At 41.6% G+C, this 17,280-nt stretch overlaps 3 protein-coding genes across 3 annotated transcripts; 1 reads left to right on the top strand and 2 right to left on the bottom strand.

The window, feature by feature from the left end:
- Positions 1-897: 897 nt before the first annotated feature.
- Positions 898-9,073, top strand: LOC123476993. The gene is made up of 6 exons (XM_045180080.1): positions 898-990; positions 7,151-7,222; positions 7,564-7,743; positions 7,873-8,115; positions 8,212-8,526; positions 8,642-9,073. Exons 2-6 carry the CDS (start codon positions 7,159-7,161, stop codon positions 8,764-8,766), a joined length of 927 nt encoding a protein of 308 aa, XP_045036015.1. The 5' UTR covers positions 898-990; positions 7,151-7,158; the 3' UTR covers positions 8,767-9,073.
- A 469-nt stretch (positions 9,074-9,542) lies between these two features.
- On the bottom strand, positions 9,543-13,674 carry LOC116932899 (sodium-independent sulfate anion transporter). The gene is made up of 12 exons (XM_032940815.2): positions 13,401-13,674; positions 13,225-13,330; positions 12,866-13,163; positions 12,610-12,805; positions 12,321-12,541; positions 12,095-12,266; positions 11,821-12,024; positions 11,583-11,744; positions 11,375-11,515; positions 11,155-11,300; positions 10,906-11,085; positions 9,543-10,834 (listed from the first exon to the last, which is right to left on the bottom strand). Exons 3-12 carry the CDS (start codon positions 13,145-13,147, stop codon positions 10,613-10,615), a joined length of 1,926 nt encoding a protein of 641 aa, XP_032796706.2. The 5' UTR covers positions 13,148-13,163; positions 13,225-13,330; positions 13,401-13,674; the 3' UTR covers positions 9,543-10,612.
- A 234-nt stretch (positions 13,675-13,908) lies between these two features.
- On the bottom strand, positions 13,909-17,206 carry LOC116932908 (alpha-(1,3)-fucosyltransferase C). Its single transcript, XM_032940826.2, has 2 exons — positions 16,846-17,206; positions 13,909-15,335 (listed from the first exon to the last, which is right to left on the bottom strand). The coding sequence occupies exons 1-2, from the start codon at positions 17,011-17,013 to the stop codon at positions 14,073-14,075; spliced, it is 1,431 nt and encodes a 476-aa protein (XP_032796717.2). The 5' UTR covers positions 17,014-17,206; the 3' UTR covers positions 13,909-14,072.
- Positions 17,207-17,280: the final 74 nt, after the last annotated feature.

Genomic DNA, 17,280 nt, shown 5'->3' with positions numbered 1-17,280 from the left:
CGTAACGCAAATGTGTCTGCGCTGTTAGTTTTGTCGTTACCTTAATTTTTTTTCACACAAAAAAAACAGGAAAAAATACCAATAAATGCGTTTTATCTAAGCCCAAGTTTTCCTTTCACCTTGCATAGTGAGGTGGACATGAAGTGCCACTGCGTTTATGGGCGTCGCTTGATATTCCATGACGTGTTCGTAATTTCACTTTTCAAAAAATAAAAAAAAGGCAACAAAAATCTTATCCCGTTTTGGCAAAGCAAGGTTTTCCTTTTATACATCAAACAGTCGTTAAATCGACATTATCAACCATATTAAGACACCAATGTACTCAACTTCATCCGAGATATCATACAGTGATGGTCCCAGATGTCTCCAGCTGCTGGTCACTTTGTTCTTCATTGACTTCCTGTCATACTTGCAGCATCACGTCAGCGTGAATAATAAATCATTTCGTTCGAGAAAACGCCCAGTGTAAAATCCATATCTGACGAAATCGTTTCATTTCCGTTAAAAGAAAAACAAATTAAAAAACGGTTGAAGCTAACGAATACATGGAACATAAATGTGTACGTAAATGACTACCAAGGTCGCTTCCTCACCGAAACCAGCAAACCAGAGAAACGGCCAACGCACACGTGTAATATCCAACAGCAACAACTAAAACATAAGAGCAAGGGAGGGATCGAGTAAATGCCTCTTTCGTGTGGCCAGGAGGAGGACAATAGCTGACGTCACAAACTTAATTTTTTCCATCACTGGTTTTTCCCGGAAAAAAAAAAAAGTGACAGAGATTGTCGAGCAAGCCAGCAAGCTCCTAACCCGCTGCAACACGTGATCCTTGAAGGAGATAAAAAGAGACGCTGAACGCCATCTAGCTTCAGTTTGTTTCTGACTGAACGTCCACACGCTCAGGTGTACCATTCCTCCTCTCCTCTCGACGCAACTCGGCAACGAAAAGGCACTTCCTATCTCTCCACCGCATTAACAACACAACAGGTACAAGCTTAAGTGTTTCCAACTGGATAAACACTCTCATTTTGCAATTATTTCTAATGTCATTTCTGTGGTCGTCGTACAGCGTTAAAAGAAACCAATTAGTTTAGAAAGGATTTAAGAAAGTTTAGATGAATAAGAAATATGTGACGTAACCTGCGGGCCAACGATATGTTAGCTCATCCATAATTCAAATATCACTTTCATCGCGTATCCAATTTTTTTTCCCTTCGTCTGAAGGGAACAGCAACATGCCTTTGCCCGGAGCTAAACAGACACATAAAAAAATCCCGTTTATCATAACTAAAATTCCAATTAAATTGTGTTTCTTAACTTATGGGAAAGTTACCAATAAAGGGGGAAAAGTTACAGTCACCGGCAGATGGTTTCACTCTGATGGTAGCCTTTCAAGGTTGTCTGGGGCGGTTTAAATGCTGATGGACGGACACTTTTGTTCAGAAAGATCTTTGTTTTCATCAGTTCTTTACTATCCAGTTTTCTTCCTCTGTTGAATTACACCGCAGAAGAGTTTCTTGATCCCTAATAACAATAAAAAGAAACGTTGAAAAAGAAAAGCAGCGTGATTAGCATCGACCTTGGCTGAACGAAAATGTCGTTCGGGAACACATTTTAACCAGAGTTTTTTTTATATCCTTTTTTAAAAAAATACTTCCTGTTAATCTTGTTTTTTTTCTAAAGAAAGAGAAACAAAAAAGTATTTGCCAAAAATTCGAAAGTTGGTAAAGATCCAAAGGAAAAATTGTGGGGGAAAAAATCACAGGGGTCGTTCGTGAAACTCTGGTTGGATCAAATAGGATGGGCTTGTTTATCGTGGGGTCTCTTGTTATTTTTTTTTCTTCCTCTCTCAATCGTGTACAGTATGATGCACAAAAAGGTGAACACCGATTTTTTTTTTAAAGCCATCTATGGGTAGGTAATATTAACTGTATACTTTTTTTCAATAGAGGAAGGGTGGATTTGGCGGAAAACCACCATAAGCGGAGGCTGGGTAGTTTAAGTGTAGACACCTCTCTGTAATGCTTCTGGCGATAGGAATAAATGTCTGGAAAAAAGTGTGTGTTGTATTTTTCTTAGACACCCGAACCCTTCCCCCCAGGCGAAGAAGAAAATTTATAGAATTATCTAACAATCACGATGTCAAACTCTTTCACCCGTCATTGTAATGATTACACCAAACAAGCACGTATGAAAACATTCAAATAAAAACGCATAATCATATGTTGTTATAAAAATATTATTAGTAATCGATACTAATCTATTTTATGTCATAAAACACAGGAAAAAAGGCTTTCTTATACGGGGCTTGAACCGCCGCAATCCGTGCATGAAGCCAATGCTATACCATCAATCCATTATAACTTACGATTACTTTTTCGGATATCTATATATTGTGTTATTTCATGAAGGCAAACTTAAAAAAAAAAAAAAAAAAATTTATTTTTCCATTTCCCAAGCATGCCGCGCAATTCTATATATTCATACCAGATATCAGTTATAAAATTTGAAATAACACGATATATAGATATCCGAAAGAGTCTTTAAGTTATTATGGCTTGATGGTATAGCATTGGCTTCATGCACGGATTGCGGCGGTTCAAGCCCCGTACAAGACAACCTTTTTTCCTGTGTTTTATGACATAAAATATATTAGTATCGATCACTAATAATATTTTTATAATAACATATGATTATGCATTTTTATTTGAATGTTTTCATACGTGCTTGTTTGGTGTAATCATTACAATGACGGGTGAAAGAGTTTGACATCGTGATTGTTAGATAATTCTATAAATTTTCTTCTTCGCCTGGGGGAAGGGTTCGGGTGTCTAAGAAAAATACAACACACACTTTTTTCCAGACAGTTATTCCTATCGCCAGAAGCATTACAGAGAGGTGTCTACACTTAAACTACCCAGCCTCCGCTTATGGTGGTTTTCCGCCAAATCCACCCTTCCTCTATTGAAAAAAAGTATACAGTTAATATTACCTACCCATAGATGGCTTTAAAAAAAAAATCGGTGTTCACCTTTTTGTGCATCATACTGTACGTGTTGTTAGCTTATGCTGTCGAGGCTAGAAGGGTGTGGGTCAGCAGCACGCAGCAACCATCTCCACTCTTTCTTTCGCTTTTTTCAGCTTCTTCCTTAGATGCAGAGTTGGGAGTAGCTCACTGATTTGAGAGCGCGCTCAGAGCTTTCCGCTCAGTGCTGAAAAGTGAGCGTAGCTCAGCTCTCGCTCGCAAAAAAAAAAAAAGTGAGTGCGCTCTCGCTCGCGCTCGCGCTCTTCGCTCACGTACAAAAAATGCAATATGAAATCTGTATATTTCCGTCTTCATTTTGGCATTACAACTGCATTACAACTTACTTAGAAGATGAATCCTAGGGGTTCTTACTGGAATTCCCGGTTTTTTTTTCAAAAAAACTAATTTGTCAAAAGTGCTGTCCTTTAACTGACAGTACATAAATATTAAAACCAACGTTATTTTGTTACTTACAACGTGTGAGAGACATCAGAGTGATCAGATGATTGAGAATTACAGTTTGTTTCAATTTCATTAAAATCTCTTTCACCTGTCTTGTTACTTCTCTGATTGGAGGCCACGGATAAATAAAATGCCTGTTTGGGCTGCTTCTGAATTACTTGATTGGCACAAGCACAGAACGAGATGATAAATATGATTAGTGACTGCTGATGCTGAATTGCTGAGCCCAGTATTGAAGCGTCGTCTGAGTGAGAGTATGCATTTGGAAATATTCCGTCATCCAATTAGTTTTAAATATTGACCGCTAGATGGCGTTGCAGTCATTGAGCTTCCGCTCAGGAGGTCTTCGCTCGCGCTCCCGCTCACGTTTTTCCAGTTTGAGCGACTTCGCTCGTCGCTCTGAGCGCCGAAATCTGCTTAGATGGTAAGTTTCTGAAATCACCACCGCTACCCGCCTAAAGAGCAAAAGAAAGAAGAAGGTCACTCAGTGTTGGGACCCGCCCATAATCAAACGATAACATGACAGAACTGAATCACTCAAGAGTCCTCCCCCCCTCTCGGGATGTACAGTGCCGGTCCAGTTATAGAACCGGCCTGTGCGCGGTTCTATAACTGAATGGTTCTATAACCAAGCACCCGATCTTAGTGCCACCTATCGTCGGTTCTTTCATCCCTCAAACTTTGACGGTCTTAGAATGTAAGGGCACATAGCAGAGTGGTAATGCTGTTCGCTATGGATCTAGAGTCCCGTGTTCGAACCGCTGCTATGGCTAACTTAAAAAGATTTTTAATATATGTGTAATATAGTCTATGGCTATGAATGGTGAGATACTAGTGTATCTTTATTGGTGGGGGACCATCCACAGAGGAAGTGGTTTGGTGAACTAGAAGAACTGTTGTCATACCAGAAGGAAAAAGAAATTAGAGTTACTAAATTAGAAGGACTTGAATGGAACAAGGTCCTAGAAGATAAGAATGAATAGTGGAAGCTATTGTATTCTATTGTATTTGGTATGAATAACTTTACCGCACTATTATTATTGTATTTGGTATGAATAACTTTAACGCCTATTATTATTAGTTGGGTCATTGAACCGATGTACAACATTGCCTAAAAAGATAAAACCCATTACAGTAATATTTTTTTGCATGTTTTAAAAGGCAAAACCCATTCATTCCCGCCATAGAAAATCGATATAGTTCATAATACGGCAAACGGTGGCGCTGAAACACGGCAAAGAAAAATCGGTTCGATAACCGAGCCGGTTCCATAGCTAGGCGGTTCTATAACTGGACCGGCGCTGTATTGCACTACAATTGGAAAATTGCTCGAAGTCGCGTAGCGACTGAAGAAGGAGAGATTGGTATGGAAAGTTAAAGCGAAACCTTAAACCTTGTGTTGACCCGTTTATTAGCTGTCTTTCAAAGTGAGTTTTCTTCTGGCCCCCTAACGGTCTTACCCCTCAGACCTTTAGAAGCATAACATAACAACAACAAAAAATTGAGCCACATTAAATCCCAGACGAAAAACGCGAGGAATCCTATGAACCGCGGCGACCGCCGTTCGCGAAGGATCCGCCTCGTCCTCTGAAAATAAAAATACACCAGAGAATTAATTTTGGGACTGGAGGGTGGGATATTTTTCACCAAGGTTTAAGGTTTCGCTTTAACTTTCCATACAATCTCAACTGCTCTTCAGTCGCTACGCGACTTCGAGCAATTTTAAAATTGTATGAAAATTCGCTCACCTAAAACCTTGTGACTTTAAAGCATACTCAACAACTCAAGCTGTTTGCAACACTGCGGTCGCAAACTCTCTCCCTGAATCAACCTCGCGTCTGTAGTGTCTAACAAAAACTGATTCCGATGCCCAACCTCCGCTCCGAAGGATATTTTCGACTGATACTCCAGCACTGGCAGCTCTGGATGCTGAAGCTCCTCTCGTCGAATGCGCTGAATATACAGAAGTATCCACTCCGGCTTCCGCCAACAAGGTCTTAATCCATCGACCAATAGTTGACGCTCCCACTGATCTGAAGGGGGACCTGGTGGCTAGGAATAAAAGACTCTGGTCGTTCTTCCTAAATACATCCGACGCTTTGACGTAAGCCTCCAGACAGACCACCGGGCAAGTAAAAATGGGTGGGTCCAGCCTTCTCAAGCTGAACACCTTTAGGGCCGCCTGGCGTTGGGCCTTTCTGGGACGCGTTAGGCTCAATTTTACTCCCTGGGAACTGAATGCAATCGAGTCACGTGATATTGACGCCAGTTCCGACACTCTGCACAGGAAAGTCAGGGCCAATAACATTACCGTCTTACTTGATAACTTGGCAAAGAGTGTTTCTGAATTTGCCTGCCAATCCAAAAATTTTAAAATTTCGTTTACGTCCCAAAAATTACTGTACTTAGGAGCTGGGGGTCTAACATTATAAATACCCTGCATGACTTTCATCACCATCGGGTGCTTCCCTACATCAAAGCCATCAATGGCCTTCAAAGTCGAGCTCAACATCGAGCGATAAACGTTTATCGACCTGTAGGCCTTTCCTTCGTTACATAACCCCGCTAGGAAATCTAATACCTTATTCAAACCAGGAGACAGGGGATCTTGACTCTGGCGAAGACACCAAGTACGCCAACCGTTCCAGGCGCTCAGGTATGCAGCTGCTGTGGTATCACTCTCTGCTCCCAACAGAAGCTCGACCACTCCTTTCGAAAGGCCCTGGGCCTCATATCGTTCCCGGATAATCTCCAGGCGGCTAGTGACAACGTCCGACTGGATACTAGCGGATGCGGACATCCCAACGGATCCGACAGGATCCCGTCGAATGTTGGTAAAATCCGAGGGGGCTCGCACACCAGACTCATCAGAACTGGGTACCAGGGTTGCGCTGGCCAAATCGGGGCTATCAGAACCATCTCTGCCCGATCCTTCCTTATCTTGTTCAGGCAACGCTGAATCAAGGAAAATGGCTGGAAGGAATATCCCAGGAAGAGGCTCCAATTCAGGCTGAATGCATCCACGGCCATCGCCTCCGGTTGGTGCTGCCAGCTGGCGAAGAGCTCCAGCTGTCAATTCCAATTCGCAGCAAACAGGTCCACTTGTGGGTCCCAAATGGTCTGTAGTTGACGGAAGACGGACTGATCCAGCATCCAATCGCTCACATCGGGGCGCATCCGTGACAACCGGTCTGCAAGAATATTAAGAGCACCCGGAAGGTATACAGCCGACACCGTTAAGAGGCGATCCTCGCACCATTCTGCGATCCGAACGTCAGAAAATCCGGGGGATGGTGGTAGGAAGCCGGTCGTCAAGGTTGAGTTGGCAAGCCGGCAAACAAAAATAAAGAACTCTTGCAAGCCCATTATGGAATTGCATGAATTGGCAAGACAGTTAACATCCCCCTTCCACATCACACTACCTCGACAGACAGACACACGCACAAAAAAAAAGAACTCTAGGAAAAAAACATTTGATAACCCATGAAAGGCATAGCCCTGAACTGGTTTTCCAATTGGTTCGCTGTCTCTTTAAAGCATTTTTTACCTATGAATTAAAATAGGTTAAATTGATACGTGTGATCAAACACGCTAGGTTATTATGTATGCACGATTATATCTCAAGTGTTTAATTTTACCTTTACATGTTTTCTTTTTTAGATCTTGAAATGGTCGGGATGCTGGCCTTGTCTTTGCTGATTGCCCAGGCTGCCGCCATGGGAGGCTTTTCAGGTACAATAAAAATTAGAAAAATTCTAATGCATTTGAATTTTTGTGGGTCAGTGGATTTTGAAGTCAATATTTGCATTATAATCTGTAAGAAGAAACATTTGTTGAACTTTTAATTGCATAAAACCAGTCAGTTTGCAAATTGTATGGGCAATCGATAGGCAGATCAATCCTTTATCGTTGTAACAAAAACACGAAGCTGATTGGTGCTTCCTCTGCCACTTGCGAAAAAGGCGGAAATTGGAGTAAAAGTCCACCAGAATGTTTATGTTAGTTCCACTGGTTCACACTCGTCGAAAACAAATTAATAGCAAATCAAATGTTTTCTTTCATAAAAATTAAAGCGCCTTGCATCGTACCCGTGGTAGAATATGGCGTCGTGCGAAACGAGTCTTCTGGATCAACTTTATCTCACGGAGAGAAGTTAACCTTCGATTGCATTAATTCATACCAGCCGGCTCATGGATTGTTCACCTCCATTTGCAATAACGGAACGTGGAATGTCATTCCTCGATGCGAACCAGGTAATAATACGGAGGCTGACAGTTTCTCCAAATTAATTAACTTTAGTAGGATAATGAAGGTCAGGATCTTAAACGATAAGATTCGTCGATGAAAATTTACGAATTCTATTCTATAAAATCGCATGTTAGACCACATGATTACAGCCCCTAAAGGAAATTGTGACATGCCGGAAATACCGAACGGAATGTTCGTTCAAATTGATGGAAGGAACGTGACCAATAACCAAACCTACGTCGTTGGAACTGAAATCTTTTATAAATGTACTGATCCTAATAAACGACTAATCGATAACTCAGATTTAGAAGTGGAGCATTCACGTCGTGTCTGCGATACGGCAACACGAAGCTGGAAAGGAAGTCTGTTAAAATGCGGTCAGTTCTTGACATTAGTTCACGTTTAGATTACACATAAATATATAGCATATACTAGCATCGAATGCGGCCTAATGAATTTTGGGTTTTGTGCAGAGGCAACTTGTGGATCCTTGGTCCACCAGCTCTTCCAGCTTAAGCTGAATGCTGATGATGAACAAGAATTACGTAACGTCACGTTCAACGGAACAGTTTTAGTCGGTGAACGCTACAAAGTTGGGACCAACGCATTAGTTTATTGCAATTTAACAGTGTTTGGACCAAATTATTGGTCAACAACCATTTCAACAATTTTTGTTGAATTGAATTCAACAGAAAATGTTTTTCACCCAACGGCCACTTCGAATATTGGCATAATGGCGGTTTGCCAATCTAACGGGACGTGGGGGGGAGGTTCTATTCCTATTTGTGGTAAGTTACTAATAAAATTGCACGTTGCGAACTCGCTAGAAGACTTACTGTAAATTACCTCATAGCCACAAGGTGAGCCGCCGTAATAGTTTTTTTTCTTTGGTGTTACTTACAGGTCCACCAACAACGGTAGCAGATCGCTTGAAGTTCATTTTGCTTTATGTCATCCTGGCTTTGTCCGTCGCGAGTTTAATTTTATATTTAATTTCGAAGGTTTTCAACCTTCGAAAATTTGTATGAGGTTTCGAAAATTTAAAAACGTAAAAAATACACTGCGAAATTTGAACGTAAAAAACCTTTTCGTTATTTGAATGTTTAAAACCTTCGATTTTCAAACTATTGTCTAATATCGACGGTATAACGGGATTTTAGCGTACTGAAATAAGAAAATAACATACTTTTATTCGTTCTTACCATACTTAAACTAAAATAATTATACTTATCAAATTGAACATACTTAAAAAAATAGTACAGTTTTTAAATAAGTATTTTTAAAGAAATTAAGTACACAAAAAAAAAGTGCCATAAGTCAACTTACTTTATTTTTATTTACATACTTATTTGTAAAACAAAAACTTTTCATTAAACTCATTCTCCTTTGATTTCCATTTCATTTTGAAGGTACGGATATTCTAATCGGACTTCTCCCGATGTTAGCAACCACAACAATAATAATGAAAACAGCAACGATGCACAAGGAATGCGGGCTGAACTACTTCGTCAAATCGGACGGCAAAGTTTCTATTCATTGGACGAGACTCCCGCTGGTGACGACCGCGGATACGCTACGATTCACCGACCAGGAACACTTAGGAGACAGTCAGCCTTGATTGTTCACTATGGAAAAGACAGACCTACCAGTCAATATGGCAAGCTGGGTTAGTAATATTCAATTCTGCCATTACCGTTCCAAGTTATAAACTAATCAAACTGAACTAAAAACATGTTAAACAAACGTGAGTGCTGCTTGTGAGGAAAGTTGCCGGTAAACAACGAAAGAAAAAAGAACACGCACGTAGCACAGACATTTTAATCGAATTTGTGGAATATCTATTTTACATCGATAAAGTACCACGTGGCAGATTTCCTGCGCACAGGCTACGAAATAGATTTTGTTCTTGCAACCATATGCCTTTTCCATGGTGCCTTTGATAATTGGCTTGTAAACAGAGACGGTTTCTATTTCTTGATCCACAAACGACCTCGTATGACGTCATCGAATAAAACTAATCATTATAAAAGATTCGTCGAGTGATTGAGGCATCCGTGCAGTTAGTTATTTGTGGGTGTGCTTCTAGACTTTCTATAGTTAAACAATTCTTTTGAAAGAGAAAGGGAGCCTCTATACATGGAAAATTAGGTTCAAACACAATAAAAGAATGGAAGGAAATGGACCCAATCAAGGCAACAAAGGGAGTCTCCTATTCAATACAATAAGGCCCTAGACTTAGATAGAAGAGAAGGTATTTCACCGATGGGAATCAAACGATTTCTGCCCATAACAAAAGAGGGGTCGAGTTCGAGATAAATCCGGAGTACAGCGATTTTACTCAGTACCCCGCAAACCCCCTCAAATATTTGGAAAACAAATAAAACAAATAGATCGATAACTTGAGTGAAACTACAAACAATGCAGAGCACAGGAGAAAAGACTTCACGTCCCTTAAAATAAGAAAGATAAATCCTATACCGTAAAAAAGTGATGATTTAAATTTGTGCTAAAAAGGACTATCAAGAGTGTGCAGGGAATCAGAAAAGATGGGTCGAACGGTTAGGGAAGATTCATAACTTTAGGGAACGGTGGAAAACACAACAAGCTGATAAATATTAAATTAGCCAACTTTATAACCATCGACTTTTTTTGTGTGCATCATTAGCTCCATGTGGTTTGGCTAGCGAGTATTCGACTCGTTATCAACTTGATCCCTACTGTCATTGCATTTAACAGGAAGCTTCCTATCGGTTGTTTTTGCTGGATTACAGTTTAACACGCAGTCAAATTCCGTGTCTAAATATCTCCCTCAAGAATATCTTTTTGGAATCGACAAGAGTATGTTGCTATAAAGATAGACCTGTCAGTACAATTCTAGACGTGCTGCGTGTCTTTGCCGGTGATCGAAACTGCGAGTAACGCTCCAGCCTCTTCCATGTCTTCGCTGTCACCAGTGTCGGTATCCGTCGGGGCATGTAAAATGTTGATTCCAGCTGGTAAGACGGAAAGCATATTTTTCTCGAGGTTCACACTAACATTGACGAAAGAATATTTCTCGCCTCCTTTTTCCCAGGAGGACAGCATTGCCTTCAGCATCTGACAAAGACAAAGATTTGTTTAACACTCATGAGAACGGAAATTTTATCTTTTGTGGAAATTTAATTTACCTTAAGTGACGTGTGGTCGATTTCGCTGACGCGGCTCATGTCGATAATTATAGTCTTTGGTGTAGCATCGTCAATTCTTTCACTGGATATCTTACCCAGTGCTTGGCGAAATCGCTCCACAGAAGGAAAATAGAGATTGCGGTCCGCCCTGAGAATGATACGCTCCCCTACACCTTGTTTCTGTTTCAAGAAATACAACGGAATGTCAGGAGTTCAATAAAGAAATGCAACATATTTAAAATTTCTAACCTTATATCTAACATAACTGGATTTCGTCCGAGTAGCTTCATGTGCCAGCAACAACAAATGGACTAACGCCCCAATCAGAATGCCGTATTCGATGTTGATAAGCAAACAGAAGAAGAAGGTCGTTCCGAAAGGTATCAACTCAATTCCTAAGACAAAAAATAGCATATGAAACGTTGTGGGAGGTCTTAGAAATAGCATGCAAATAAAATAAAAGACATACTTCTTCCTCTCCACATGGGAAGAATTTCATCCAACTCTACCATGGAGTAGACAGCGACTATAATGACAGCACCCAGAATGGATTTTGGAATGTAATAAAAAGTTGGCATCAAAAGGCTCAGGGCGATCAATATCACAAAGCCTGCACAGTGCAAAAGAAAAGCTCGAAATTTGAAATAACGAAACTGAATGCGGTATTTCAGTCTCACCGTTGAAGAAATTGGCAAATTGAGTTTTCCCTCCACTAGCAGACATGACAGAACTGCGAGAGAAGGAAGCTGTCAATGGCAAACATCCAAAAAAGGAGCAAAAAATCGATCCAGCACCGACCGCAATCATCTCTTGAGTTGAGTCTGTTTTTCCGCCATTAGCTATGGGCCAAGTGAATCAACAAGAAACATGAACCAGTCAAATGGAAGCACTTTAGGAGGAGGAGAAAATAATTACAGAAAGCTTTGGCGATCGCCACTTGTTCCAGAATGGCTATCATTGGAACCATGACTAGACCCATGCCCAAGTCGGACACGATAGTTTCAAATGTCACCAATTCGAAACCAGGATCCGTTGAGTTGGAAAGAGAGGAATTTGATATGGGACGTTCGAAGCTAAATGGTGGCAAATGAAATGACGGTACTCCTGATTTGATTTCACCTAGAAAAAAAAATTTAACAACTAAGATTGTTAGCCCGTTACACACACTCAAAGTCAAATCGGTCACAACCGGTGAGATTGAAAGGGTGATATCCATAGAGCTCGAAAGAATATGCAATAACGCAACCAAGGACAACAGCTAGAGCATTGCGACATGTTGAAACAAACCACATCACTTTGCTGACATGACGGTTACGAAGGCAGCTCCAGGTGGTACAAGTTTTTCTCATGTCAGTCAAACTCTACAAAAGACTGTCAGTCCAGTAAAACTAGAGAACGCACATTGTGAATAGTACCTTGAGAAGCAGGAGAAAAAATATAAAAGAAAAACCGAGGACTGTATCCCACAAACTGATATCCTTCCAGTTAGTGAAAATGCCTGAGAAAACTTTGGCGAAAGATGAACCGGGAAATTTAAGACCCAAAAGAGTTTTGAATTGTGCGGTTATGACAGTGACAGCTGCAGCGGAGCAAAAACCTGATATAACAGGCCCAGATATGAATTCCATAATCCAACCTAAGATGCAATTTCATTTTAAAAAGGTGATTAAAGAATGAATCCAAACTAGTATTTTTCTTTTTTACCCAAGTTCAGAAGACCGGCCATCAGCTCAATGCAACCAGCTAGAAAAGACAATACGATTGCGTAGGGTGCGCCTCCTTTTACTGCGTATTCATGTGTCATAATAGCCATAACTGCTGTCGGACCAACAGTGATTTGCCTCACTGAACCAAGTAATGCGTAGACAAAAGGGCCAGCAAATGCGGTATACAATCCATACTGTGCCAAAAACAGATAATGAGTTTATTGTAAAAAACATGTATATCTCAGGTTAAGTACTTCAACAGGAAGTCCTGCTACTGCCCCATATGCAATTCCTTGAGGAATAGCTGTAAGTGCAACAGTGAAACCAGCTATGCAATCATGGAAGATGGAACGAAATGTGTATGTTGGTGCCCATTGCAGAAATGGCAGCCGCCTTTTTAATAATCCAGTTGTACATGAATCTCTTATCCATTGCCTGACTTGTGAGCTGCTTCCATGAGCTGATTCACTTTCCATGTCAATGCCATTTGCGTCGGTTTCCAACTGGGGACAGACATCATCATTTCTCAGGACCATTTTACTGGATTGCCACCTAGAACAAGACAAAAAATTGCCACCAGCTGCAAGATAAAGTGTCTGAACAAAAGAATTACTTATTATTCCAAACTGTCAAGGAGTCTCCAGAACACAATTGTAGTGCAAACTCTTGGTTCTTGCGAGATTATTGTTGAAATATCAGACACAATATCATGCTTCCAACTAAAACAAGTATTACAAATGCAATAACATAGCGATATTTACTTCGAAGATAAGAACCGCTTCACTTTACCTATTCCCATAAAGCTGTGGTTTCCGTTTCGACGTTATATTCTATCGTTAACAGGGAACTTCAAAAATATTGAAATCATATCTCTGCACATAATCACAAAAGGACTGCATTCGACTCAATACATGTTGAGCTATAAAAGACGAGGAAGAGCTATGGAGCGTGATACGATCTCATTTCAAGGATGGGATATTAAGTTGTTTCCTCTTCTGTCATATCGTCATATGAACATCGGATGGTATTGGAAACAACGAGCCACGTCGACTGAGGGACTGGTATGCAAATTTACACTGTATTATTGACTACCAGAACTGCCATCTAGCGGGCAAGATGGAATACGATGTAAGAGACAGAAGTTTTAGGAATGCTTGAAAAAATTCCAGCGTAAGTAACCAAATAGGGGAAAAAAGGCCAATAACAACGTTCATAAGATCATCGTCATTTCCATCATTTTTAAGAGCATACGAATATTTGGTAGATAAAAGTAGGTCGTTGATAAAAAGTTGGCAACCGCGACATAAATGTTTGTATTTGATGTAATTGTTCAAAGTATACAACATAGGAAACCGAAAAATGTTATCCATAAATTACGTTATGCACAATTTGTATTGAAACTTTCACAAAAGTATGTGTATTTCAGTAATGATCAATGATAGTATCTCCTCTCTCCATCCCCTAGACGACAATCTCGCGTAGTTTGTTGACTAGTTTACGGACGTAGTCTGCTGAATAAGAGTCTCTCGTGGGTTCATCCGTCGGCTCCAGGGAAACGAGCGATACTGGAGGTGGAAAACAGGATTGATTGCTACTCCGTCCAGCCCACCAGGCGGCAATGTCAGGATAAGTCTTCGGCCTTGTGTTGGGATCGCTCAGCAATCTGCACAACTGACACCATCCATCCAAAGGCGCTGGATCCACTACGTAATGCCTCCTCCAAGTAAAGTGACTCAAATAAAGTTGGTCGTCGACCATCAGTTTCTTGAGATGCTCGGCCAGACTCTGTGGGCTATCGAAATCCCTGGCGTCCACATACGATCCAGCTGGAAGGTAAAGGGAATAGTCAGCTCCGCCAAAAACTACTGGCACCGTGTCATGTTCTAGGGCTCGATACAGTTTCTCCGTAACGTAATCCGGACACAAAGAGTTCTCAAAACTGAGATAGAATCGATAATAGCGACTGAGCATGCGGTCACATTCGGGTCGATTGCGGCACGGACGTCCTCCCTGACAGTCTCCGTAAATGTCGACTGGAATGAAAAGCGACAGGTTGTGGACCAGCGATTCACGGCGGCTGTCTGTCAGGCAATTTGAAACGAACCAGGCTGCTGTTCGTTTCTTTCGCGTCAGATCCATTCGAACCGGAACTGCGGAATGGGAAGCGTCCTGAACGTAGCTTCCGTTTCTGGCGGCAACGGAAGAAGAAGAAAGTGGGAAATCTAAACAATGGCTGCTGGATGTCGCGCTCCGGCACTGGATGCGACCGTAAGGATGAAGGCTGACAATATCCGAGTCACGCCGATAAGTCATTGTTCTGTTAAAGTAATTATTAAAATACAGTCTCAGCTTGGCCAGATCAGTATGCACTGGTGATTCGTAATTGAAGAAGATAAAGTTCTGGCGTGGATGCCTCCATCCGGGTGGAGGTAAGTCGTCAGGATCGAGGTCACGGGCGTGGAAAATGACGGCATGGCTGCGGTTCAACAAGCCACGGTCCGTCGTAGTCAGACAACAGCAGCCGGCTCTCATCTGCTGGCCATCAAAAGCGGCGGAAGAGCACCGGGCTCTCAGAAAAGGCGTCCTGCCCGTCCCGACATCGAAATCGTTCAAGTCAAAATATTTGGTCCAGTAGAGAATAATGATTTGTTGTTGTTGGCCGCCGTACGGATCTGGCAGTAGCAGCACTTGAGTCAACGATGAAATTCCGTCGATGGATGGAACCTGAAAGCGATATCGACCAATCGTTGTTGGATTATTTTTCATTTCAGTCGAACGCACATAGCGAGTTGACTGTGCATTGTGTGAAATAAACGAGAGGAAACTTTAGTTTCATCCATTACAAAACACTGTGTCTAGCTAATGGATGCACTCTCTGCCATCCACCCAAAAAAGAATCATGGAACACATCCGACAGGCATTATAGATCTCTTCTTCCAACATTCCAACATCAGAGCCATCTTAGACTAGCAGGCAGCCCATACATCTATCTTTCTCCGTATTAAGCTTTGAGGCGGATCTATTGAGCGAGACTAAAAAAGAAAACTGAAACACCATTCTATTATGTACATTTGCGCGAAATGCCCTGCAGCGCATATCGGATAAAGCAGCTCTACCGCTGCCTGATGGATTGTGTGAGTAAAAAACAAGAAAAAGATTTGAAATCCAGCTAGAACGGCTAGAACGGCTAGAACAGCAATCATGGAGGGCAAAAGATGTTAAGGGGTGAACAAGCCTTCCGCGGATGAACTGAGTAATCCTGAAAATAAGGACTAGGATCGATCCTCGCGCTGTGTACACCAAACGCGGGAGCGGAAACATAAAATTAGCCCATCAGCGTGACTTTCCTCGCAAACAAGAGGGAAAGAAAAATAAAAACAAAAACAAAAAAAGGGGAGAAAACGTGCCCGGCATGTTGAATCTCGGGCATTACGGGCTTGATATTAGGTCATGTCGACGGGGAAAGTCAGGCAAAAGTCAACAGAGTGATTTTCATATAACGATGCAAGCGCATGGTGTTGACAGCCCGATGATGGGAGCTCGGATGGGAGAGAGAAAGAGTTTTGCTGCATGAAATATAGGGACAAGGAAACAAGCCGTCGCCTTTTCATAGCAGGGCGATTATGTGCAGTATGAAGCGAGACAGCAGCATTTTTCTCTTCCGCAAAAAGAAATTTTCATAATGGGCCAAGAAGGTTTTCATTCGTCTCTTGACTGATGTTTCCTCTCTCTGGATAATATAACACGTGACGGCACACAAGAAACACGGTCTGCTGAGCTTGAACAGTAACTAGATGCTACACATAAACACAGTCTTTTCTCCCTTACCCTCCAACTTGTTGGCATTGTTGATTTTTCATCAGAGAGATAGATGTTCGAGGATCTATTCTTCATTTTTAAAAAAGCTCGAATAAAAGGGTCCCATTTTTTAGAAGTTATTATTCCCGTCCTTTTACTAAACCACTTCCGCTATGAAATACACGGTGGCTGATGCGGCAGGTTCTTGTTGGTCGTTTCCCATGGCAACGATATTGCACGCAATTCAATAGTCACGGATGTGTGTGCCGTCCCGCAGACAACAAAAAAAGATCTTTACGGGTCGCGTGTGCGATATGTTACGGATCAAAGGGACAGCGTTTCTAAACAGTCAATACGTGACGTCACATTTCAACGGCGAAAGTTGGAATAAACGAACACTAAAAATGGGGAACAAGGACAAAATAGAAATGTATACTTGTCGACGGTGGTGCTGTAGTCGATGTTGGTCGCGGTAGGCAGGTAAGAGGTAGAGGACGATGACCGCTCCACCGATGAAGCTTGTGGCCAGCCAACGTACAAGCGTTCGCGATGGTAACGGACAACAGCAGAAGGTGTTCTTTCTGCTGTGATGCTGCTTCAACATTTATGGTGAAATTACGTTTAAAGATCCTCTTCCATCAAACTGCGTCACAAGATGCACTCTTTTCACTTATTGCGACGATTTCCAAACAAAACAAAACAAAAAAAATGGGGACAGGGAATGTTTGCGAGAGGCGGGCAACAGACACCATGCGTCCGCCGTGGTTCTACCGAGACTGCGAAGAAAACCTGCTCGGCGACAACAGCGCAATTATTATACAGTGGCGGGGCATGGCGGCGGTGTATTATATCTCTTCCTTTCTCTAAAAGT

This window comes from Daphnia magna, linkage group LG10, assembly GCF_020631705.1.
Source record: "Daphnia magna isolate NIES linkage group LG10, ASM2063170v1.1, whole genome shotgun sequence".
NCBI lineage: Eukaryota > Metazoa > Arthropoda > Branchiopoda > Diplostraca > Daphniidae > Daphnia > Daphnia magna.
This window is presented reverse-complemented; position numbering and strand designations above follow the sequence as displayed.